At 39.9% G+C, this 27069-nt stretch overlaps 1 protein-coding gene across 8 annotated transcripts in view; it reads left to right on the forward strand.

Annotated features, from left to right (window-relative positions):
- The window catches only part of nin (ninein (GSK3B interacting protein)), an 87347-nt gene that overhangs the window by 23826 nt on the left and 36452 nt on the right, over positions 1 to 27069 (forward strand). For 6 of the 8 annotated variants that reach the window (XM_039740997.1, XM_039741000.1, XM_039741001.1 and 3 more), the window contains exons 3-9: positions 1363 to 1459; positions 4392 to 4549; positions 19311 to 19356; positions 19579 to 19754; positions 21815 to 21961; positions 22540 to 22707; positions 26679 to 26815. In XM_039740997.1, the coding sequence (XP_039596931.1) occupies positions 1363 to 1459; positions 4392 to 4549; positions 19311 to 19356; positions 19579 to 19754; positions 21815 to 21961; positions 22540 to 22707; positions 26679 to 26815 (929 nt within the window). Of the gene's footprint in view, positions 1 to 1362; positions 1460 to 4391; positions 4550 to 15297; positions 15331 to 19310; positions 19357 to 19578; positions 19755 to 21814; positions 21962 to 22539; positions 22708 to 26678; positions 26816 to 27069 lie in introns of those variants that run through there. The other 2 variants (XM_039741002.1, XM_039741003.1) reach the window with 2 other exon arrangements.

The raw sequence follows: 27069 nt of genomic DNA on the forward strand, positions 1-27069 counted from the left end.
AAGGACAGATATATACTTCCTTGTACCTTTTTCAAGATATCTAACAAAAGTTTTTTTTTGGGCTGTCCTTGGAACAAGACTTAAACACTTGATGGGGTCTGTCCAGGAAACCTTACCTGTATAAGTACAGTGTAACTATGAGTTACTACTCCGTACTTTGTAATACAAAGTAATTCTATAGTTAATTACTCAGTTGTCATTGTTATTCCACAGTTTATATAATTACAATGTAACAATTTGTCACTGATCCAAAAACAAGTGTACTTGCATAGTTATGATGTATCTGTGCTTTAAAAATGTAATAAAAACATCAGGGTATGTAACTGCAACCATATAAAAGATGTTCCATGGTCTGGGCAATTTTAATGGAGAACAGCAGTAATAACTGCATAGGTTTTCGATGATATTTCAAGATCTTTTTTAAATAATGAAAACGCCTTTACAAAATGGTTAACGCTTTTGCTTCACAGGTCCATTATCCTGAGATGGAATTCTGTCTGGAGATCTGTGTATAAAATTTGTACATTCTACCCATGTCTCCCTTTGTCGTCTTCATGGGTTTTACTGCCACATCCCAGGGACATGTAGGTTGAGTTACATGGCCATATGTGTGAAAGTGTGACTGCTGGTATGTTTATCAGTGGGCCTTGCAATGGGATGACTCCCCATCCTGGGTCATTTCCTGCCTTGTGCCCAGTGATGCTTGGAATGGCTCTGCAGCCCTGTGTACTGTGAGTGAATGATGCAAGTTTGACAGTATTATGTTAGGGATGGGTATAATAGCCCAAACAGTTCAGCAATAAATAGTGTAACACAACTACAAGAATGTGATAAATACTTGTTTAAGCAAAATATGTCAAGGAGATGCCCCTCTAGATTTTGCAGAAAAAGCGTTAACCATTTTGCAGAGTTGTTTTCACCATTTAAAAAAGATCTTGGAATATCATTGAAAACCTATACAGTTATCACTGCAATTCTCCATTAAAATTGCCCAGACCATGGAACATCTGTTGCATTGTTGCAGTTACATACGCTAATGATTTTATTACATTTTGAAAGTACAGCTGCAATATAACTATGTAAGTAAACTTGTTTTTGGATCAGTGATAAATTGTTACATTGTAATTACATAAACTGTGGAATAACAATGACAACTGAGTAATTAACTATAACATTACTTTGTATTACACAGTAAGTACAGAGTAATAACTCGTAGTTACACTGTACTTATACAGGTAATTACATAGCAGTTACAGTGTAATTATGGACACTTAATGTAAAGTATTAACCACATTTTATTTAAATTGACTAGGTATAAATGTGTCTTGTAGCCTGAAAGCAGCTTCTATTTTTATCCCTTAGGTTAATTTTGAGGCATTCAAAGAGGCCCTGATTTTTGTACTAACAACAACTATAGAAGCACAGACGTGCACGGAAGAGGATGACCAACAGCAGCCAGGTAACCTGAGAGGGTTTGCATTTTCCCCAAGGCCCCAGTTGTAAACTTTACATGAAAAAATGTAATGTACTGCTGTTGGGTGAAAACATTTTTTATCACACCTTTCCTTAAGTAACAAGTGTTCATTAACAAACTTAACTACGGGAAGAGTTCAGTTACAACCATTGGTTCTGTAGGCCATCTGAGCTACACATATTATGAAGCCAATGAATCATGCAGCAGCCCTTCACCACACATTGGCTTTTTAATGTTTGACAGTGAGTGAGTGGCCATGCCATCTTAATCGTCTATAACCCTGCGAGTAGGGCAGGGGAGTCAGAGTGCATTCATAGTTAAATGTGTTTTTTAAGGGAGGTGGTAACCAATTAGAGTAGCACAGGACGTTTGTTTTCTCGTACACCAGAGTGAATTTGAGACGCTCTAATGGCCTGCTACAGCGCAATGCATTTGGGGGGTGGGGGGGGGTGTTAATAACATCTTTGTGTTTGGTACGTTTCCCTGGATTTTTTCTGTAAGAGTGGAGCTCTTGTGGAGTCACAAACGTGTTCTTGCCATGGCATTGAAGGGCATACTGCAGGAGCGTGTCGGAACCTGTTCACAATTACCAGTTTGTGTACACTGAGCTTTCAGCTGCTGCCTGGAGTGGTATGGCATGTTTGTTCTGAGATCTTTGCCTGTTTACTCAAAGAAAAGGTGTGAAGGAAATGAGAGAGCAGTGTTACACAAGTCAACAAAAAAACAAAACATATATGTATTTAAAGAAGAGGAAAGAAGGAAACGCAAGGAAGTCCAGCAGACAAGTCTTTTAACTGTGAAGTGCTTCGACATGAAGAACAGGGATTTGGAGGAGGCTGAATAAGGCCTTTGCTGTCTCAGGCCTGGTACAGCGCCTCATAAGAGAAAACAGTCTTGGGGTCTTTTGTTTGAAATGTAATATTCTCTGATGGAGAATATTTTAATCACCAGAAATCATTTTTAGCCTCTAGATTCAGAAAAGAATAATACATCCCATGTACTGGTGAATAAAATAAGATGGGGTTCAAATTATTATTTATATTTTACCCTCCTTTTTTTAGCCACTGGGAGTACTAAACAGTAGAACTGAATATTAATATTTATTTTATAGAAAGGAAAAAGGAATTTGTACCGGTATGTATCTTTTTGGTAGATTTTTTTAATGTGTTTTTGCATTTAAACAAACCCATTTCTATAAACAGAGGTATTACATGAGGGTGTTGAAGTAGAGTCCCACTCATTTACTACGTTCCATATATTTGTTGTCAAAAATTCTTCCCATTGTACTTGACATCTAAATGTATACAACTATTATTTTTACCCCACCCCATACATTTCTGCAAGACAGCTTTGAAATATGGTTGTTTTATTGCAAAACATTCTTAATCTGAACCTGCTCTTGATGTGCAAGAGCCGTGTCCCCTCTGCTTCAGATCATCTACCGTGCTGGTGTAGCCTGGCATTTAACTATTTTTATTCTAAATCCTGAGGATTTTTTTTCTTCCACTTTTTAATCTTTGACATGCCTCCTAGTCTGCTTAGCACCTCATCACAAGAGAAGATGGCATGCATTGGCTTGTGCTGGAATTTAGTTAACAGATAACTGAAGCTAACAGATTGGCAGTAGTGACTAGAGGTCATCTAAAAGCTCCGGCACAGAACTGCAAGCAGGCAGGCATTGGGAGCAGTGAGGATTACAGCCTTGATGGATTAGTCTGGATTATGAAATTTCTTGTAGGGGAAGGGTGATGAATTATTCCTGTGTAGTAGTAATGTCAGGGCTGCTAATCTTGTGTCTTTTTAAAAAAACAAGTAAATAAAAAATACTTCCAAATTTGTGTTGGTGGGCAAAATTTGGGCAGCAGCACCCAAATCACAGAATACATTGTAAAGCAAAATACATGCAGAAATGTTTATGGCAGGGCTAATTAAATGAAGAAAGCCAGTGAAACCGTAATCTTGCACCTTTTGATACTTTCAAAAATGACCCTGGGATCAAAAGTAAAGGAATTTGTTAACGCAGTTTTTCTACTTCACTACATTTGTAATATGAAGAGTCACAGAGGAGGGCATGAAGGTGGAGGGTTAGCTCATACAAAGAAGTGTCATTTTAAAGCAAACACCAAAGAACTAACATTCTTTAAATTAAAATATAAAAAGGCAAAAGAAAGCATGTTTGAGTTTTCTTCATTCAGTACAGGTGTAAAGATGCACATTCTTAATATGCAGACACCGTTCATTGTTACTGGCCTGTGAATCCAAAGCATGCTGTACACAGGCGTGAGTGGTGGTCTTAAATAAGAACAATAGCTAATGTTCTTCAAAGTAATCGGTTCACGTCTTGTTAAGAGATCTGATTAATTATTAGCAATCAAATAAGTGAGTTCTTATAAAAAAATAAATAAATAATAAATAGCAAAAGTATATAATAACATATAAGGTGACAGGTGCACTGGTTAGCATTCCTTCTTCATGGATCTTGCATCTGGTCATTATCTCTATGAAATGTGCATATCCTTCATGCAAGTGCCTGGGTTTGCGACACACACATTCACTCACATGAACAAGGCAAGCATAGGTCACACCCATTCTCTGCAGTGCCTGCCATTATCATTGTCCTACTAAAATGCTTAATTTTTATACATTTGTCCCCTTATGTGTTTTAAAGTCTGTAAAAATGGAAACTAAGCAAAATATAAAAATGTTACTTGTTTTGGTTCATATCCAACCTAAGGCATGTGGATATTGAATGTCAATTACTTAAATCAAACTGGAGAAAAAACTCAGGCTTTGTGACCAACATTTATCAAGTGAGATTATCCTCTTGGTATAACCACTCCAGTTTAAATCCTGAAATGTTTACTGTGTGTGAAAATTAGCATTCACTGAGTTTTTTTTTCTTCATCTCCCAATGTAGAGTCTGTAGAAGTTGATCCCAAGTTTGTGAAGGATGGCAAGCATTATGGCCGCCGGTCGGCACCTGAATTGGGAGAGTTGGCAGAGGGCCTCACTGATAAAACCCTTCCACATGGGATTCAGGAAAACGGTAGTCCATATACCCCTAATGATTGTGAGGTAAGTGTTGTGTAGGACCAAGCACATAGAAACTACTGTTGGCATTCCCTGCTTCCGCTGTAGTCAAGGTGCAGTCTGTGTGCTGTGTTTGAGAACATTTTTTCAAAAACAAGTTCTCCTTTTTTAGCATTTTAACAGGCCTAACTGTGCAAACTCCACTATCAGTAATGGCAAAGAATGGTTTGCATTCTTGTAGTGGGTTTACCCTGTGGTTGGTATAACTTTTAGTGGAATGAGCTACATTTTTTTTCCATTGAGGAAAGCAGTTTGCACCCACAGGGGATGCGCAAACCAGTGTGTTTCTTCGTGCCGGTTCCAAGCCCGGATAAATGGGGAGGGTTACGTCAGGAAGGGCATCCGGAGTAAAATTTTGCCAAATCAATAAGCGGACAATACAAATTTCCATACCAGATCGGTTGAGCCCTGAGTTAACAACAACCGCTACCAGTACTGTTAGCCAACAAGGGTGCTGGTGGAAATTGGGCTATTGTTGGCCGAAGAAGGAGAAGAAGAGGGGGGAGACGTGTCCAGAGGCAGGAGGGGAGGAGGAAAGCAAACAGAGTGGAACTGAGGGTAGGAACTTTGAATGTTGGCAGTATGACTGGTAATGGGAGAGAGTTAGCAGATATGATGGAGAGAAGGAAGGTTGATATATTGTGCGTGCAAGAGACTAAATGGAAGGGGAGTAAGGCCAGGTGGATCGGAGGTGGATTCAAGTTGTTCTATCATGGTGTGGATGGGAGGAGAAATGGGGTAGGAGTTATTCTGAAGAAACAGTACGTCAAGAGTGTTTTGGAGGTGAAAAGAGTGTCAGACAGTGTAATGATTATGAAGCTGGAAATTGGAGGTGTAATGATGAATGTTGTTAGTGCATATGCACCGCAAATTGGGTGTGCAATGGGTGAGAGAGAAGATTTTTGGAGTGAGTTGGATGAAGTGGTGAACAGTGTACCCAAGGGACAAAGTGGTGATTGGAACTGATTTTAATAGGCATGTTGGTGAAGGGAACAGTGGAGACGAGGAGGTGATGGGTAGGTATGGTGTCAAGGAGAGGAATGAAGGTCAGAGAATAGTGGATTTTGCTAAAAGGATGGACATGGCTGTGGTGAATACATATTTTAAGAAGAGGGAGGAACATAGGGTTACTTACAAGAGTGGACAACAGGTAGATTCCATCCTATGCAGAAGAGTTGATCTGAAGGAGATTGTAGACTGCAAAGTGGTGGCAGGGGAAAGTGTAGTTAAGTAGCATCGGGTGGTGGTCTGTAGGATGACGACGGAGATCAAGAAGAGGAAGAGAGTGAGGGCAGAGCCAATGATCAAATGGTGAAAGTTGAAAAAGGAAGACTGCAAGGTTGAGTTTAGGGCGGAGGTGAGACAGGCACTGGGTGGCAGTGAAGAGTTACCAGACAGCTGTGAAACTACAGCAGATGTAGTAAGGGTGACGGCAAGAAGGGTGCTTGACGTGACATCTGGAAAGAGAAAGGAGGAAAAGGAAACCTGGTGGTGGAATGAGGAAATACAGGAGAGTATACAGAGGAAGAGGATGGCAAAGAAGAAGTGGGATAGTCCGAGAGATGCAGAAAGTAGACAAGAGTACAAGGAGATAAGGCGCAAGGTGAAGAGAGAGGTCGCAAAGGCTAAAGAAAAGACGTATGATGAGTTTTTTGAGAGGTTGGACACTAAGGAGGGAGAAAAGGACCTGTACCGATTGGCTAGACAGAGGGACCGAGTGGGGAAAGATGTGCAGCAGCTTAGGGTGATAAAGGATAAAGATGGGAAACGTACTCACAAGCGAGGAGAGTGTGTTGAGCAGATAGAAAGAGTACTTTGAGAGGCTGATGAATGAAGAGAACAAGAGAAGAGAAGAGGTCGGATGATGTGGAGATAGTGAATCAGGAAGTGCAACGGATTAGCAAGGAGGAAGTAGGGACAGCTATGAAGACGATGAAAAATGGAAAGGCCGTTGGTCCAGATGACATACCTATGGAAGCATAGAGGTGTTTAGGGGAGATGGCAGTGGAGTTTTTAACCAGATTGTTTAATGGAATCTTGGAAAGTGAGAGGATGCCTGAGGAGTGGAGAAGAAGTGTACTGGTGCCAATATTTAAGAATAAGGGGGATGTGCAGGACTGCAGTAACAACAAGGAAATAAAATTGATGAGCCACAGCCACATGAAATAATGGGAAAGAGTAGTGGAAGCTCGCTTTAAAAGTGAGGTGATGATTAGAGAGCAGTAGTATGGTTTCATGCCAAGAATGAGCACCACAGATGCAGTGTTTGCTTCGAGTATGTTGATGGAGAAGTTTAGAGAAGGCCATAAGGAGTTGCATTGCGTCTTTGTGGACCTGGAGAAAGCATATGACAGGGTGCCTTGAGAGGAGCTGTGGTATTGTATGAGGAAGTCGGGAGTGGCAGAGAGACATACGTACATAAGAGTTGTACAGGATATGTACGAGGGAAGGGAGACAGTGGTGAGGTCTGCTGTAGAAGTGACGGATGCATTCAAGTTGTAGGTGGGATTACATCAGGGATCAGCTCTGAGCCCTTTCTTATTTACAGTGGTGATGGACAGGTTGACAGACGAGATTAGACAGGAGTCCCCGTGGACTATGATGATTGCTGATGATATTGTGAACTGTAGCGATAGTAGTGAGCAGTTTGAGGAGACCCTGGAGAGTTGGAGACATGCTCTAGAGAGGAGGGGAATGAAGGTCAATAGGAACAAGACAGAATACATGTGTGAATGAGAGGGAGGTCAGTGGAAAGGTTGAGGATGCAGGGAGTAGAGTTGGCAAAGGTGGATGAGTTTAAATACTGGAGATCAACAGTACAGAGTAATGGGGATTGTGGAAGAGAGGTGAAAAAGAGAGTGCAGGCAAGGCGGAATGGGTGGAGAAGAGTGTCAGGAGTTATTTGTGAAAGCCCTGGAGAGTTGGAGACATGCTCTAGAGAGGAGGGGAATGAAGGTCAATAGGAACAAGACAGAATACATGTGTGAATGAGAGGGAGGTCAGTGGAAAGGTTGAGGATGCAGGGAGTAGAGTTGGCAAAGGTGGATGAGTTTAAATACTGGAGATCAACAGTACAGAGTAATGGGGATTGTGGAAGAGAGGTGAAAAAGAGAGTGCAGGCAAGGCGGAATGGGTGGAGAAGAGTGTCAGGAGTTATTTGTGAAAGACGGGTATCCGCAAGAGTGAAAGGGAAGGTCTGTAGGACGGTAGTGAGACCAGCTATGTTATATGGGCTGGAGATAGTGGCACTGACCAGAAAGGGAGGCAGAACTGGAGGTGGCAGAGTTAAAGATGCTAAGATTTGCATTGGGTGTGACGAGGATGGATAGGATTAGAAATGAGTACATTAGAGGGTTAGCTCAAGTTGGATGGTTGGGAGAGAAAGTCAGAGAGGCGAGATTGTGTTGGTTTGGACATGTGCAGAGGAGAGATGTTGGTATATTGGGAGAAGGATTCTAAGGATAGAGCTGCCAGGGAAAAGAAAAAGAGGAAGGCCTAAGATGAGGTTTATGGATGTGGTGAGAGAGGACATGCAGGCGATGGGTGTAACAGAACAAGATGCAGAGGACAAAGATATGGAAGAAGATGATCCGCTGTGGCAACCCCTAACGGGAGCAGCCAAAAGGAGAAGAAGAAAGCAGTTTGCAGTAGTAGTAGGGGGAATTGGTATTTATTTCCACATAGAGTAGGGGCTAGACATGGAATTTATGTCATTTTTGTTGAAGTGGTGGTTGGGAGTTTGTACTATTATCTGTGGTTTTCCATGTTGATAGATAGGCAATTTGATTATCTCTTGGCTTACTGTCGGAGAAGAGATCATAGGTGCTGTGTGTTTGAGAGTGGAATTGGTCCCTATAATGATGTGGTAGTGGCCATCAGGAATGCCATCATTGTGCTGTTTTTTGTGAAATAATCTGTAAAATGATGATCTTATAGTCTCTCTATATGTTGACAGAACTGAAGATAGTTAATAGTAATATGCTGAGGTTACCTGGTTAGGGTCCTCTCTTGCTGTCTGCCATGAGTTACTCCAATCGTCGTCTTTAGTAATGGCTGATCCGTTTTCATATCTAAATGTATCTGTGTTGCTCATGATTTTATTGAATAGACAGGAATATAGCTGTTTCCATATTCTGAAATTGTAGCACTGACAGTGTAATGCCTTGGTTAGAGGCTGACATTGATACATTAATGATGTATGAACAAACATTTTTGGTTTAGTAGTAAACCAAATATGAAATGTTATGGATTCTCAAATTACAGGATAGTAAGGTGTTCCTGGTGAACCCAGTGAAAGTGCAAATCTGTGTATGTTCAAGTCTCCTTGGGTATTATGTACATATCATTTATAAACCTACTTGATCATACCCTTAGCTGGAGTTTACAGGGAAGTTCCACATACATATTTAAATTATGTTCCAATAGAAAAGTTTCAAAATTGACAAATTAAATTTTATCACACCTAGCGATAATCAATAAAATGTAAAATTCTAACTGCTAAATGAAAAGATCCACTTCACTAGGGTATTTTTAAAAATACTGTAATTGGGGTCTTTTGATGGATGATGGTTTTGGATTTGACATCCTCCTGGTCCTTTTCATAACAAAATGCTGGTCAAGTCTACGTGAAGCAGATTTTTCAGGAGCAATGAATATTCAATTTAGATACATAAGGTTTTTAAATATTTTTAGAACTGTACATTAAAACCTCTTTACAGTGATATGGTACATGAATCGTCATGATTGGTGAATGTGATTGCTGTTTGTAAACGGTGAAAAATATGAAAGGTACTAGCTGGATGGATTTGATTCTCACAAGTGATGAAAGATGCAGGATGGTCCTAAATTGTACAAGAAGAAAGAAAAATGATGGGAATATACTCCCATCTAATTAAGATTCATATTCCTACCCCAAGATGTCCTTTGCTGGAGCCTACAGGGTAACTACTTTGATCCCAAAAAATAAAGTTCCACCTACAAGGAGCCCTTAAGATCTGACCTCAGACCGATAAGGCAGTATGCTGCTAAAGGCATAATTTGTGAGGCTTTTGAATGCGGATTAATGTGCGGTGTTCTGTCGTGATTGGCAGGAAGGCGTCTGATGCAGCTATTAGCGGCAAACAATAGGCTCTCTGTTTCTGTTTCATGCTTCTCGCGTTGTTTGTTGTATAGAATAAAGTCTTGAAAGCACTGAGGAGCGTCTCAAGTGTGTGTCTTGAAGTATATTGTTGCAGCATACAAGATGCATTTTTTTCTATCCCAGCATTTTTGTTTCAGATTCCTTTATCTTTAATAAGTCCTCTTTAGTATTTTGCCCATGGAGGTGTTTATACTGGAGCTGGTTGTTTTAGGATGGTGACTTTACTTATACGAAAATCCCAGTTGGCAGTGAATTCAGATCTTGGGTAAGGAATTTGCTGTGGCAACTGATAGAAGGATAGAGGGACCTCTAAGCTGAGTTTCTGGCAAAACAACTATTATAACTGTGTTCATTTTAATGGCATTGCTTTCTCCTCTGCCCAGTTATGTATTGTGGGAGCAGTTCATGGCACCACTTCTGGCAGCATGTTGCCAACTTATACTCCTGCAATTTGGTTTTGCTTTTCTTTGTCTCGTAATGTCTGTCAGCAGTAGCAGCAGCTAGACTCCCATTTGTACATACACCAGCTGTGCATGACATTGCAAAGATAAGCTTGAAATCTTTGGTTGAGATAGGGGGGTGTTACGGAGCTCACAAAGGGGTAGCAAAAAGATTCTAATTAGCCCTATTGAGGACACTGAGCTTGGCCAGCAAGGAACAGATGGGGGGAGTCATCAGCATAAGTCAGAAGGCATAAGAGGGGTGACGGCTGAACAAAAGAAGTGTGCACACATACCAACACTTGAAGCTACAGAGGGGTCAATGCGCCATCTGCTCCACAGGGTGTGTTCCACAGGGAATCGACCACATGTGGTGATGAGTGGGCAGTGTCTCGGAATTAGCAAAATGGCATGTTCTATCTGTGCATGGATTTTAGATATGCAAATTCTCTAGGCCTAAGACATGCATTTGTAATTCTCCCTTTCCACCCTCGGGACAAAAGGTTGCCCAACTGGTAGATAGCTTAGTGTAACAGCAATACTGATGGGGAGAAGTTTGTATTTTTTCAACACACCACTGAAAATTTGAATTGTGTGTAATATAACTTGCTCAGATGGTTTTTTATCAACTTTTCATTTTTAGTGCAAGTGATTCATAAGGAACCTGCCTTAATAACACTCCCAAGTGCTACCCTGTAATGGCATGCTCTGAAGAATATATAGAAGCATTTTAATAGTCTGAAGCCTTGAGTGCTGGAGAGATTTTTTTATGCCTGGAGGCTATGGCCCGTTTGTTTATGTTGTATGTTCGGTTGTAGCTTTTATATCAAGAGACACATGTGAACAGGATGGGGCCAGGGTTGCAGAATACGTCAGAAGCACAAATTGACCCACTGACCTTGTGGTTTGTAGCCTTACAGCTTAGACGTTATAACCACACTGCCTACTTATTTAGGCGGTCTACTCTTGGTGCTGGTGGTACAGTCGCCATTTGTTTTGTGTCTGTAATCTGATATTGTTTGAAATTATTCATAGAGTGGTGCTAACGGGTTGTATACATGTTTATGGTTCCAAGTGATGCCTATGACAGTAGAAGAGTGATAGTGTTGGCTAGAAAGACTCCAGCTTGGATCCAAACGAGTCAGAATGGTGGCAGTTGCCTATAGGCACGTACTGCCATGATGAGGAGTGAATAGATATGTTAAAGCATATTTCTTTAGATAGATAGATAGATACTTTATTAATCCCAAGGGGAAATTCACATAATCCAGCAGCAGTATACTGATACAAAGAAACAATATTAAATTAAATAGTAATAAAAATGAAAAGAATTAAAATAAAATTAATGTTCGCATTTACGCCCCCGGGTGGAATTGAAGAGTCGCATAGTGTGGGGGAGGAACGATCTCCTCAGTCTGTCAGTGGAGCTACTCCTCTGTCTGGAGATGACACTGTTCAGTGGATGCAGTGGATTATTCATGATTGACAGGAGTTTGCTTAGTGCCCGTCGCTCTGCCACAGATGTTAAACTGTCCAACTTTAATCCTACAATGGAGCCTGCCTTCTTAACAAGTTTGTCCAGGCGTGAGGCGTCTTTCATCTTTATGCTGCCACCCCAGCACACCACCGCGTAGAAGAGGGCACTCGCCACAACCGTCTGGTAGAACATCTGCAGCATCTTACTGCAGATGTTGAAGGATGCCAACCTTCTCAGAAAGTATAGTCTGCTCTGACCTTTCTTACATAGAGCATCAGTATTGGCAGTCCAGTCCAATTTGTCATCCAGCTGCACTCCCAGATATTTATAGGTCTGCACCCTCTGCACACAGTCACCTCTGATGATCACAGGGTCCATGAGGGGCCTGGGCCTCCTAAAATCCACCACCAGCTCCTTGGTCTTGCTGGTGTTAAGGTGTAAGTGGTTTGAGTCGCACCATTTAACAAAGTCTTTGATTAACTTTCTGTACTCCTCCTCCTGCCCACTCCTGATGCAGCCCACAATAGCAGTGTCATCAGCAACTTTTGCACGTGGCAGGACTCGAGTCATATTGGAAGTCTGATGTATATAGATTGAACAGGACCGAGAAAGTACAGTCCCCTCGGTGCCCTGTATTGCTGCACACAATGTCAGACCTGCAGTTCCCAAGACGCACATATTGAGGTCTGTCTGTAAGATAGTCCACAATCCATGCCACAGGTGTGAGTCTACTCCCATCTCAGTCAGCTTATCCCTAAGGAGCAGAGGTTGGATGGTGTTGAAGGCGCTAGAGAAGTCCAAAACATAATTCTTACAGCACCACTGCCTCTGTCCAGGTGGGAGAGGGATCGATGAAGCATATAGATGATGGCATCCTCCGCTCCCACCTTCTCCTGGTATGCGAACTGCAGAGGGTCGAGGGTGGCGGACCTGTGGCCTCAGGTGGTGAAGCAGCAGCCGCTCCATGGTCTTCATCAGATGTGACGTCAGAGCAACAGGCCGGAAGTCATTCAGCTCACTAGGACGTGATACCTTTGGGACAGGAGTGATACAAGATGTTTTCCAAAGCCTGGGACTCTCCCTGTTCCAGGCTCAGGTTGAAGATGCGCTGTAGAGGACTCCCCAGTTCCAACGCACAGGCCTTCAGCAATCGTGGCGATACACCATCTGGACCCGCTGCTTTGCTGGCACAAAGTCTTTTCAGCTCTCTGCTCACCTGGGCTGCTGTAATTGTGGGTGGGGATGTCTCACCTATGCTGGTATCAGCAGAAGGATGGTTGGAGGATGCAGTACTCGAGGTGAGAGTGGGTTACTGTGATCAAACCTATTAAAGAAGTTGTTCATTTGGTTTGCTCTCTCCACGTCTGTCTCGATGGCGGCACCCGCTTGAGCTGCAGCCAGTGATAATCTTCATCCCATCCCACACTTCCTTCATACTGTTGTTCTGCAACTTCTGCTCCAGCTTTCTCCTGTACTGCTCTTTCGCCCCCTGAGCTGGACTCGGAGTTCCTTCTGCACGCACTTCAGCTCATGCTTATCACCACCTTTAAAAGCCCTTTTCTTCTGGTTCAAAAGGCCCTTGATGTCACTTGTAATCCATGGCTTGTTGTTAGCATAGCAGCATACTGTTCTTACTGGAACTACAATGTCCATACAGAAGTTGATGTAATCAGTTGTGCATTCAACAGCCTCTTCAATGTTCTCACTATGTGACCCAAGCAATATATCCCAGTCTGTAGTTCCAAAGCAGTCTCTCAGAGCCTGCTCTGCCTCAGGGACCACTTCCTGAATGAGCGTGTGGTTGTAGGTAGCGCCCTCACTCTTGGTTTGTATTGAGGCTGAAGCAGAACCAGGTTATGATCTGCTTTCCCAAGCGCAGGCAGTGGGGTGGCGCTGTATGCGTCTTTAACGCTTGCATATAGTAGGTCAATAGTCCTGTTTCCCGAGTGTTACAATCCACATACTGGGAGAAGGCAGGTAATGTTTTATCCAGCGTTACATGGTTAAAGTCTCCAGCGATTAGCACAAGTGCCTCAGGGTGCTGCGTTTGTAACTTAGCAACTGCGGAATGGATGATGTCACTCGCCATCTCGCGTTCGCTTGAGGGGATGTAAACAATAACAGCAATCACGTGTCCAAACTCTCTGGGCAAGTAATAGGGCGCAGACTTACGGCCAACAGTTCGATGTCCCTGCAGCAAGTGGAGATTTTAACGTTTACATGTCCTGAGTTGCACCACTTTGTATTGACATAGAGAGCGAGTCCTCCTCCTTTCTTCTTTCCACAGGTACTTGCGTCTCTGTCCGCTCTAACTGTGCTAAACCCGGGTAGCTCCACGTTAGCATCTGGGATGGTAGATATTAGCCACGTTTCACTAAAACACAGCAAGCGGCATTCTCTGTAGGTTTTGACATTTTTCACCAGCACAGCCAGTTCGTCGATCTTATTTGGTAGTGAGTTTACATTTCCCAGGATCACAGAAGGCACCGACGGTTTATAACGCCATTTTCTCTCAAGTTGTCTCATTTAATCTTATTTTTATCTTTGCCGCTCGGCTGCCCGATATCGTCTTCTTACCTCGTCAGGTAAATAAGGAACCACACCGGCATAAGCATTTCTTCTCAGTGCTTTAAGCTGACTACTTGAATAGGCGATTCTCGGAGTGTAACAATCCATGTCAAATAGTAAAATAGTAAAATGTGTAAAAAGTGTCCAGGGAGCAATTCCACATAAAAGAAAGTGGTAGAAGTGATCAGTGAAATAGAGAAAAATAGAGATAAAAAGGTAAAAAGATAAAGTCATATACGGAGCTGCTGGAAAGGCTGCCACTCGGATGCGGCGCCGGAAATGATCTTTAGTGGGTGATGATTCATGTGTCCCCATCCAGAACAAGGGTGCCTTGACTAATACAAGCTAGTGGGTAAAGTGAACTGAGTGGGATTTTTTCTTTATTTTAATCTTCTCTGTCATTCATCTGGGACTTTCCTTATTAAATTTTTTTTTGTTCAGGCTGCCAGGTTTAATGATTCTGCTGTATTTTATTGCAGTGGACTGGTGTCACATACAGAGCTGGTACCTTCCTTGCTCCTGTTGCTACTTGGATAGACTCTGCCCTCCCACAACTCTGAATTGCACTTAAGCATGTTTGAGAATGGATGTACAGGATGTATTTATGTATGTATTGGCAAAGTTTAAATACATGCAGATACCAACAACAAGCAGTGATTGACCATCTATCCATGCAGACCTTAATGCTCCACTTGCAATTTTAAGTGAAATTTCTCTGATGGGCAATGTATTATTCTTCTTATACTTTCAAGTTCTTTGCTTTATTTATACTCCTCCTTCTCCATGTCTCTATCAAACCAGATAGGACCCTCCTTTCTCTGTGCCTGCCCCAGAGCTTATCATGGAGCAGTACAGTCCTGGATGTGACTTAGATTTTACAGTGTTTATTTTATTATTTCAAGGTACCATTCATAGTTCTTTCTCTGTCCGTTTGCAGCATACAGTGAATAGTGCTACCTAAGTGAATTATGGGTAAACGCTTATCTCCGTGGAAACCAGGCAGATTAAGCCAAGGTCTCAATTTCCGCCTACAATCTCATCAGAACAAAGACTGAGACTCTCTTGGCTTGAGATCGGGGCCTGGAGCCTTCGCTTGCTGATAGCGGGATGAGCCGTGTCTGCTATGAACTCCGTGAGAACAGTTAAGCTGGTGTTGGTTATTCAGGGGTCAGGAATACCTGACCAGCCTACCTGGAGGCTCTGATATACTAGGCATGTAAGCAGTTAGGCAGTGCCTAGGTTCATTCACTCGTGTGAGCATAAACGTTTGAAGATTATTAAAAATAATTTGTGAGGGTGGTACTCTGGCCACCCCATGTCGCAGACTGATACAATCTAAACTGTTTTATCCCGTCGCTATTTATGTTTGGAACTTTTTTTGTGTGGTGGAATATAATCCACAGAATGATGAAGGGGTGTGGTAAATGGCGTTCCGTATAGTTTGAATATGGTGGCTGTGCTGGTGGGCAACCTTCCTTTAACTAAACTTGGTGTGTGCTGTGCTATTATCAGTAGTGTTGTCTGCCACCTTTCTTTGCAATAAATGAGAGGGAGATGTTTTGGGAATTCTGGTTCCTGCTTACTTGTAGCACAGCATTAACTGAACTGCCTTTTTCTGCAGATTTTCATGATGATATAGCCCCTCTGCTGACTGCTAACTTCTGAAATATGTTTGGGAAATCTCTTCTTTTGTGATTATGTGTGAAGTGAAGAAGGTCTAAGCATCCTAGTGAAGTATTGTATAAAGAACCCCTTTTCATCTTCTGCAAATGTGAGGAACACCTGAATCTATGGGGAAGTGAGAGGATTGAGTTTTGTGTTTTATTTTGTGGGGTTTATCCTAAAAGATCCTAAAGTCTGGTGGATGATTTTTAATTATAATTTTTAATAATCTGGTGAATTCTCATTTCGAAATGGACTACCAAAAGGCAGGTTATGTGCTGTGCACTGACTGACCTGAGAATTGTGTAACTGCACCTATAAGCTTTTGGGATATGTGAAAAAGCAATATAGAGAGCATTTTGCAAGGCGAGATCTAAGCATGTTTCTGCAGCCAGCTACTGTTAGTGATAGTTTGCATTATTAGTTTTTAAGGACTGGAAATAAATTACATGGTGAGCACTGATTAGCAGAACAGAGGAATCTGTGGTCTTTGTGCTAAAGACTTCGTGGTTTTTCTAAAATTATAGGAGAGACTGTGATCCATGGGGTGCTTTTGTGACATTTTATCTGGATTTTGGATTTTCATCATCATATGGGCTAATAGCTTAAAAAATGAAATCTGATATCTAATGGAATCTGTTAACTCTGCTGAAGGATCAAGTGTGACGCTGTACTTCATTTTTTGGAATTCAGCACTATAATTGAAAGTTTGGAGTATTTTAAACATTTATTTAAGTGAAGTCAATTGAGCTACCTCATTTTAGCCAGATATTTTGTTACTTGATGTGCTCCTCAAGACCTTGGATTTAACAACCCTGGAGTGCTGGGGATCTGCAGTCAACATTTCACATTCAAAGTGCCCGCTGTTTTACTGATTCAGTAAGCCGCGGCCCAGTAGGCTGCATCTCTGCCCTTGCCAAGCAGATTCACTGAATGCTGCAGAACCGATCCTTTGGTTTGTGCATCGCTATACATTATCAGTAATGTAATTATTTGGGTGGACCTGTGCTAGCTTTGTTGTTGTTAACTTTCTCCAGCCTTCTAGCAGTTTTGAATGGTTTCCTGGTATTGTTTCCAAGAGAATGAGATTCCAGAATTATACACGATTAGTTTTTAATTGTTATGAAATCATAGTGAATATATTTATTCTTGCATGTGTTTTTTGCACTGTACACTCTGTTAATGTTCAAATTTTAACAAAGTTTTCTGTGGAGCATCCTATTAAGCATTCAGGATAGATCAAAATATTGTGACACAAGTAAAGAAATATTTTTTGAAGATTTAAACTAATTTAACAATTCAGGCTTGCTTTGGACTTCCGTCCTTGTTTCTTCTGCTGTGCTTTGGTTATTAATGGTATTAGCATACTGTAGTTACTCTAATTTAACATTCTTGCCATCTGCTCTTGTGTCTGCTCTTTAGATGTAATTTAATTACACTAAATGTGCTAAATTTAGGAATACTGATGTAGATTCTTTTTAAGCAAGTGTACATTAAGAGGTAACATGAGAATTGTTTTGAAATTTTAAAATAACTGTTGACATAAATCTACTACCTGGGCCAGAGGTGGAAATTATACAAGGGTGAATTTTACAGAAATGTTGCAAAATATTTATTCATACAGAGAAACAGAGGTACATAAAGTAAGTTGTTAATGAAGAGTGGGCCATGTTTAGCTGAATGGCCTGCTCATCTGAACACTCTCACTGTGTAGTTTTCGATAGGTTTACACAGCATTACTGTCACGAGTACAGTTACTTTCTTACTTGAATGAACTAAACATGCAGCCTGTTTTCACTCTCATGTGCCGAGGTTAATGAGTACTACTACAATTTAGAAAAAAATGCTTAATTATTTAATCAAAGGAGTCCTGCAGGAAGACTAACGTACAAAGATAGGGCGGGATAATAGACCTCAAATTAATACAGCTCTCAATTCAATTACTAAAGCTTGATACTAGATCAAAAATATTTAGAACCAGTTCAGAAAAATTATAACAAGAGGTACACAGAACAACTTTAGAACATCAAAGTGTGCATCTATTAATGGAGCCTATCCATTAAAAAAGGTGAAAATCGTATATAAATATATGTAGGTGTAATAGCTATGTTTACCTATGTTATAAATAATTAAATTAAAACTTTAAACAAAAAGCAGTTTTAGTTTAAACCAAATGTCGTTCAACAAAGGTTTAAAAGAATATCACAAGTAACTGCTTCAAATATTAATGAGTGGAAGGTAATTAGAACAGCACCGAGGATAAGTTAATATAGAAATAAAACAGGAAAAGGGTTGTGTAGGTAATACAGTATATAAACCACACTCTATGTCTGTAGAATTCTACAGAATATTACACTTCTAAATTAAACCATTGTTACTGCCATGTCTTGAAATGTCTGTCGTCTTTACTTGAAAATTTTCACAGCATGCTGAGGTTCATAAATTATCAATGTGATTTTTACAACAGGGTTAGAAGACTATTTTAGTATTCATTTTTTTTTTTTGAAGTATGCTCTGTTGGCTTTTTGCTGTTCATACATGTGATGCAGTTCCCTCGTTTACACAGAAAGTACTCTGAAACAGGTGGTTCAGCACAATGTCAATATTCATCGCTTTTAACATAATATGAAAGAATATTGTCTTTTTGTCTTTAAGACATTTAATGTTTGGCCTTTCCTAGAGTTTTGATAGATTGTAGTCCTGTCCTTCTTGGCTATGACAGTTGGTATTACTTCAAATCTCATTTTATTTCCAAAATGTCTTTTTTTAAATATATTTTATTGTACTACGAAGATGAGAGAGAAACAGTATTTTGATTCTTCTGTATGTTCTGTACATAAAGTGAATTGACAATAAAAGGCTATTTGATTTGATTTAATCTTTACACAAGTTGAATGTAAGAGCCTGAATTATTTTAAAGTTAAGGTCAATCTGTTAATGTGGGTCTCATTTGTGATTGAAGGACAAAGTTCCATGTGTGTACACAGTGTTTACATATCCGTATAAAAATCCAACTTAAAATATCATGCTAAAAATTCTGAGCCTAGTCTGACTAAATTGGATAAAAATATAGATTTAATCACTTTAAGTAACTTGCACACCGCAGTGTTTTTGACAATATAAAGAGGGTAGTATAGGATTTCTAATTAAAGCAGGAGCTTAGTTTAAAGAATTATTAACTGATATGGAATTTTATTCACATTTTTCAGTCACATGTTGCATTTATTGTGAGGGGAGGAAAACTCACAAACCAACAGGCACCTCTAGTGTTCTCCATGCTTGCTTAGGATGTTTGTGAAGATATCAGATGGATGGTGCATTCCTCCCTAGCTTGCTGTTAGCAGCAGTTCTACATGGTCAGGCTCCAAATGGCTCCTTCTTCCCCGTTTGGACAGTTAATACAATTATGACTTTTTAGTGAGCTGTCAGATGGTAATACCTTGTGATTTCTTTTCACAGAACCTGAGGGCTCTCGAGCACAGAAGTGAAGAATATGAAGCTGAAGGTAAGCTAATATCCAGTCTTAATTTGAGTGTTGATACCTGCACAGCAGTAGCCCTTATGTTCTGTAGCAACAGGGTCTTTTGTGTGGCAAAGGAGACTTTACATACCTCTTGGCACCCTAACACCTGGCTCTCTGAATCTGGAATCCCTCTTCCAATCTGATAGTCCATCTGCCAACTGCTGACCCTACTTTCATTATTATTCATTATTGTGGTTTGTACAGGTCAGCTTCGGTTTTGGAATCCTGATGATCTGGGTGCCTCAAGAACAGGTGTCTCCTTATCTACTGATGGGCTGGAAGAGCACTTGGCAGAAGTCTTCAATGAACTAGGAGTCTCCTGCAATGGATATGCCAGCCACAAGGAACTGGTGCAAGTGTGTGAGCGTCTGGGGTTAGAGGTGAGCGGATAAAGTTATTTATCATGAGAATCATTTAAAATCCTTGAAAAATTCAGAGCAAATGTCAATTCTTAAGAGAAAGACATAGCACTTTCGCTGTGGGGTTTGTATGTTCTTCTAGAGCCTGCATGTTTTTTTCTTTGAGCTCTATTGAATTCTTCAGATATACCAAGGATGTCAAAGCTATCAAATTCAAGGGGCACAAGTTCATATTGTGATTGTAGCAGTATATAATTTAGGCAGTTGACATTAAACTACATCCCCAGTGTCTGCTAGTGTTTATCTGTGTGCCACAACTACTAACCTGTAGTTTGAATGGAGAGTGGCTGCTCTTTAATTATTTACCAAGAAAAAGTAAAAAGGTGATGACATGCCCTACTGACTGCATAAAGAACTGCCATTGATGTGACAGATTTATGAAGGACATGGTAGCTGAATTTCACACATGTTCCACTAACTTGCCTTACTGCCACTAACTCCCCACTAGATTTTTTTTTTTGTCCTTTCCGCTGACCTGATAGAAAACGCATTTGCATTTCCTGTCGTGGTAAATGTGATCACTATCTGCTTCTGACCAACACCGAATGCTGTCTGTGTGCCCCATCACCAGTACATTTTACACCTGGTTTTCCAATATGGTCTTATGCCTGATGCATGTTAATACAGGTGTAAATGGTTATAATTTGTTTTAACTACAATTTTTCATGTCCATATTGCTGCTGTTACTTGATTTTATGAGTGGTCTGATCGCCCCAAGCCCGACCCCCATCACCAACTCAGTGATGATTTCATTCATATTGCTGCTGGTTGCCCTCCAGGCTCACAATGTCCAGGAAGAGAAAAGCTGGGAAATGAGTTAGAATATATGACTGTACTGTGCAGAGAGTTGTGAGTCTTGTTTGTAAAGAAAATGTGGACTGGACCACCCTTCATGTTTGGTTCCTGCCTTGTACTCGGGGCATTTCAGATAAACACTCTTTTCGAAATCCGGAACTCAGTAAGCAAATAGGTAACTGAATGAGTGGGTTGAAATATTTTCGGTTAACTCCAGGTTTACCACAGAGATGGAGGATTCACACAAAACATCTGCAAACAAAAGATAGAGGTATGCCATCTGCCTTGTCTGTAGGCATTTTTAACACCATTAACTCCCACCCATTACAGCCTTGGTTTAACTGTACACCCTTCTTTCCTAACAGGGCAGTGGGTAACGAACATTTGCTTTACAAATATATTGTCTTTGACACAAACAAACCAGGATTCACCAGGAAATCCTTAATCACAGGCAAGTTTTGAACAGGGTGCTTAGTATATCTTATTAAGAGCCAATATAAACCACCAGGGGATATACCAGCCGCCCTACCCGACACAGACAGGCACGGACACAAGTGCAGGTTCAACACACCTTTATTTTTCACATGGGATCAGCTTCCCCTTGCCTCCCATCCTTACAGCACAGTTCTTACTTCTTTCCAGCTCACAGTCCTTTCTCGTTACCACTCCTCCTCCAGCAAGCTTTGTCTTCTTCCACCTGACACTGGCACCACGAGTAGTGGCTGCTGACCCCTTTTATAATGCACTTGGAAGTGCTTGTCGATCGGCTTCTGTTAGCACTTCTGGGTGTGACAGAAGTGTTGCAACACAGAGCTCCAACCAAGTCCAAGTGCCCTCTAGTGGTGGCCATGGGTCCCAGCAGGGTGGAGCTTCCAATCTCCAAGCCCGTGGTCGTACAACAAGCTAAGGCGGCTGCCCTGTAGTGTCCCAGGGAAGGTAATGCCCAGAACACAGTCTCTCCTGCAGTCCTTCGGATACAGGGGCGTTGCGTCCGTCCATCACAAGGTGTAATAATTATCATGGTGACTGTTGGTAAGGGAGTAATGGTTGCAAGACAAGATACAATATTATGGTAGGTTAATTGGAAGATGAGGACCAGAAATGCTGTCAGAAGATTTTTTTTTTCTAGTGGTATTAAAGTAAGTGATCCATTATTCTATGAATTCCCAAGATATGTTCTTTTGGTCAGCCTAAACATTAATAGGGCAATCTTTACTATTTTAAAGACCCTTGAAGACTCCCTGGTGAATGTGGACAACAATGGAACTTGCAGCGTGAAGGATTTCATCTGTGCCATCCTGAGAAATCGTAAGCCACCCACCCCCTCTGCATCAACTCCTTACAGGCAGTTAAAAAGGCACCTCTCCACACAGGTATGTCAATTTCTCCACAGCCAGTGATTATGAGTCTGCCGTCAAACTGTCAAGCTAAAATACATAGGCCTGTTGGAATTTGAGGGCGCTGCTCGTGTGTCTCACTTCAACCTCCCTCATACTTAAAATAGCTACATAAAGAGCTCATAAGTGATCACTTTGCATTGACTGTTCAACAGTATATAACTGCATAAAAAACTGTGCTGTATGAACTGTGCTTCTTGTGTGTAATGGCTACTGTAATTATTAATAATAATTCTGGAGACACCACACATGAGCTTACACCTCATTACCCATTATAGCTGGTGATATAATTTTCTGTCAGTTTGTACAATTCAGTGCTTTCCTCAACTGTAGTTCATCAGATTCAGATGCACCCTCCACCCCATTATAATGGCTCAGAAATGTCCCACTTCAGACTGTGACTACAGTGTAAACATAATCTACCACAGCCTACTTCATGACACCAGAATCCCATGTAAAAGCTTTTACTTTTGGTACTGAGGATGCAACATGCCATATTTCCTGTACTGACTTGACTCGCCTTCTCAGTCCGTTTTTTCCTTGTTTGTATTCAGCCATTTGATGAGAGCGGTAGACGTACAGCCACCCCGTCTGCAATGGCCAGCACAATTGGATTACGCCTCTTTTCCAGCCTGGATGATGGGTCAGGATACACTCCGGCTGATCAGGTTATGGATGCCTGGCAAGAAGAAGGCATTGATAACAGCCATGAAATACTGCAGGTGTGAACTTTATGATTAAGTCTACTGAGGTCACTCCACCTTATTTAAAACTTTTTTTCCTTTTTTTAAACGTTCTACATTAATTTTTTTTTTATTGGATTTATAAACTTAAAACCTTACCTATATTGAGCTATATATGAGAACCAGTATATGTATAAGAACAGAATATAGCATAAACAAAAAAAATTAAAGGCTTATTTACTCAACTTGTTCTGTCCATGGTTACAAAATTAAATTCGGTTCAATTTACTCATATAAAGTAGTTTTTCATTTATTGTTCACACGCATTGTTATAGCATTACAAGCATAGTTTAAATAAAACACAAATATACATGTTGTAGTTTTGAATAGATCAGTATTGTGGTCTAATTTTAATCTAGCCCCAGATTCCAAATGGCCTTCACTTGAATGTAACAAACACATCATTTAGTGTTTCTGCCAGAATATGTTTATGGTCGGACACATTCACTAAATTTCCTGTTCTAAAATCAGGAGGAATCTTGATTTTAAAAAAAAAAAAAAAATGACTTGATCATGGCAAACTTATACAAATAAAAAGGAGAGAGAATCAGAATTGCTTACTACTTGTAGCTTCCAAATAAAATGTGTAATAATTGCCTATTATTGTAATATTGCATCAGAGAAATGTTGTATTGAAAGTAATATATCCATATATAGACTGATGGAAGGATTTCTTGAAGGGTTTAACCTGGTAGGATGTGAGAATCCTGAACGAGCTTTGATTGGAGTCCAAATGTTTATAGCAGACTCATTGGAAAGAAGATGGGGATCTTGTCCTTTTTGTTTGTGAGTTTGTTTGTTGGTTTGGCGATGAAAGCATACAGTGAGGAATTGCATGTTTGGTAGTTTGTTCCTGGAGGTGTGAACAGCTCTAATCCCCTTTAATGTCCGGAGTGATTATATTTTTCTTTTAATTTCTTGTTTTGTGTTTTGTCCTGAGGGTGGAGAGTTGCTGTGACGTACTGTACAGTAAGCCATTTAAATTACCAGTAGGACAAGGTAGTTTCTGTTTTTGGAGGTGAGCGGGGCTTATGCTAGGTGCTTCTCCTCTTAAACATCAGTATTTTGTTTTATGTTACCATTTCTCCATTGAACATATACAAGTCAAACTGATTTTTTAATTTTATTTCTTTCTTTAACTTTGATTTAAATGCAGAGACTTAAGTTAGACCATTCTAGAGATTAGACATTTTGTAGCTAAAGATTCTGCGTCCTACTCTTCTCATTCTTCATCAGTGAATTTCTTTCATCACCTAAGTAACTTTACAAACTTTCATATCCACCTTAATAAAAGGGTAGATGTCTGTATGTCTGTCCGGTTGCTATGTCTCTCACATTCTAACAGATGGCATTTATAGTTATTATTATTTATGTTGCATTTGTCATTCCACTGCTTTTTCAGCTTTTTTTGTTAAACCAAAAAACTTTGCCTTTTCTAGGAAGAAAGTACACATTTTAATTCATGAAGGTGTACAGATTTTTATAGTTAAAGGATACATTTTGATATTTTTCAAGTTATATCTTTATAGTCATAGTATATATTCATTTTCCACATGAAATTGCATTCTAAAGTAAAGCATTTTTTATACATTTAAAAAAAAAATACCTAGCCAGTTCATTCATTTCAAAATGGGCATTGGTTCAAATGTGAAAACAAAAGCCTTAAAACTTACTGAATACACTTTGAAGTAGCAAAGGTCTCAATTTTAAAGAAAACGTGCCTTCTGCATTTCTGCGGCATGCTTGTAGCAACAAAAGTAAACGAAGTATTTTTTATTATGGATTCTTGGTACTGTTTTCTTGAGGTAAGGACATGTTTCTTGTGATGTTGTTTCCTCACAGTGCGTGTAGTTGGTGAAATTTTGGCATTTACCCTGTGTGCTACTCGAATTCACACAAATTTCTGCAGCTTCAGGCTGTGTATTATCCTACTTTTGAACCCTGCGATTCTGTTTCTTCAGTGGTTATGTCCCACTATAGCTTGTAACAAGTGAAGCTCTGCAGAAAAAAGGACTAAGTGTCTGACACAGTGGCAGATTTTTCAGTATGCACTGACATCATCTGCTTTGAGTATGTTTCAGTCATGATTCAAAATGTAGGCCAGCACCAGTGGCACCTGCTTAGTCCAGTCATATTTTTTCTATGCCATGTGTACTCAAATCATTTCTTTTTTTTTTTTAGGTAATGCTGACACAAATAGTGAATACAGTACATGCACAAAGCCTATTAAGTGAGACTCTCGTGTGATGGTGAAGCGTGCACATAAGTTTCATTGTACTTGGTAATCTGAACTGAACTGACTACACTGTGTTGCATTTTTTTTTTATTTTATATAAAAGCCTTGGCATTGACAAGCTGTTGGCCTTCTCTCTTTTAAAAAATGTTTGCAGTGCCAATTAACATTTTGCATTACACACTTTGTGTTCAGAATATGAGAGAAAGACAAACCTCAGTGAAACAGATTGGAGTGACACAAACCAGTTATCAAGTTTTAAAGTTCATGCTGAAGATTTGGTAATAAAAGAACTTAGGAATCTTTTGAATGAGTAATTGTAATTACAGGTAGTAGGTTTCACTGTTTGTTCATGGTAGGTATTTAATCAAGCCCATAATATGATAAGGTCAATTCTAAGTTGTGATTTGTAGCAATTTTAAATCACATTTTAATTATCACATGTTAAAAAAAAAAAAGACAAATTGTGAGTGATCTGACATTTGTAAGTGATTATTGTCTAGTTAATTACAGAACAGACAATTATTCACATCACAACATTGAGTAATGTCAGCGACAGTGCAAGATGACTTTTCAAACTGAAAGGTGGCTGCAAATGGCAGGCAGTCGTCGGAGAGAAGCACACAACAGTCTTTTAAAATGGCTGAATCTCACAAAAATGTTTTGCTTTTTGATTTTTTTTTTCTTTCCTATAGAGAAATGATCCATGTCTTAAGATGCGGATCAATACTTAATAACACTCGTGACTTGAAAAATGGGTGCATTTGGTAGCTTTTAAGGCTTTTGTTTTCAATTTTTGGGCAGATGCCATATGACCTCCATTTTAAAGCAGAAGTACAGGCTAATAAGTAGTTTTGTAAAATGTATACAAAGAAAAATGCATTTCTTTAAAACACAATACTTAGTGTTCTTGTGAAGAAATAACATGGACCTGAAAAATACTGAACTTATCCTTAAGGCATTTTTCAACTTGTGTAAATAGTATTACAGAAACTAGTTTCAGTATATAGTTCATCTTTTTTATTTAACTGTTTTGTTGTTTTGCCAACATACACCAGATTTGATGTCTGCATTTATTGTTCCTCAATTAAAGACAGCTAAAATTGAATTTCACCCTGTATTGCTATTATTTTTGTCACTCATATTCTTCTCGCCCAGTTAATTATTGCTGTAATTGTATATAAATTTGTCTGGGAAATGTTTTAATTGTAAATTTTCAGACATGTCTAGTTTTAACCTTTCCTTTGTGCCCGTTTTGTTTTGTTTTTTAATACTTTTGCTTCCTTTTATCCTGTGTGTCTTTGGTACTTGTTATATGGTTTGTAACTTTGTTGTCCTTTGCCTTGACTTTTACCCATTATACGTACAGTATTTTGGATAACAAAATCTTGGTTTTAAATGTGCTTTATAAATACATTTTGCTTGCTTGTAACAATGGTTTTTTAAAAACATTTCTGAAAAGATATTCGCTATAATAGCACAGATCCATGCACCACAAGCTTATCAGAAAAAAAAAAATTCCGAGCCTCACATTGCTTTTGAAAATGTACTTAGCTGAAGAGGTGATTTATTTTGGATAATCATAATTTTTTTTTCCCACCTGTGCTATATTACAGTAGCAAACAAAACCTCAGTGCTACCTCAGGATTAAAGCATGGCTATGCAGGATGTGATTCAGTATCATCAGGCTTGATGCTCTACCTTTACAACTTTCTAGGCGCTGGACTTCAATACTGAGGGGAAGGTGAATCTGAGCGAGTTGACAGTTGCCCTTGAGAATGAGCTTCTTATCACCAAGAATGGAATTCATCAGGCAGTGCTGGCAAGCTTTAAAGCTGAGATCCGTCATCTACTGTAAGAGTCCCCAACATGTAACATGTCTTACAGAGATTGTGGAACTGTATGTCCATTGGTAGAACATTAATTTTGCCATGCAAGTTATGCAGTTTCCTTAATGGATTTTTATAATTACCAGATTAACATGCTAAAGAACTGTTATTCCCACATTTGGGAGAAAAGAAGCTAATCACACTTTAGCATATCTATGATAAAGAGAAAGCAGGGAGCTCCTTTTTCAATCAGATCGACTGATACTTGTACAAGTGTGC

The sequence above is a fragment of the Polypterus senegalus genome, chromosome 18 (genome assembly GCF_016835505.1).
Source record: "Polypterus senegalus isolate Bchr_013 chromosome 18, ASM1683550v1, whole genome shotgun sequence".
In the NCBI taxonomy this organism is placed as follows: domain Eukaryota; kingdom Metazoa; phylum Chordata; class Cladistia; order Polypteriformes; family Polypteridae; genus Polypterus; species Polypterus senegalus.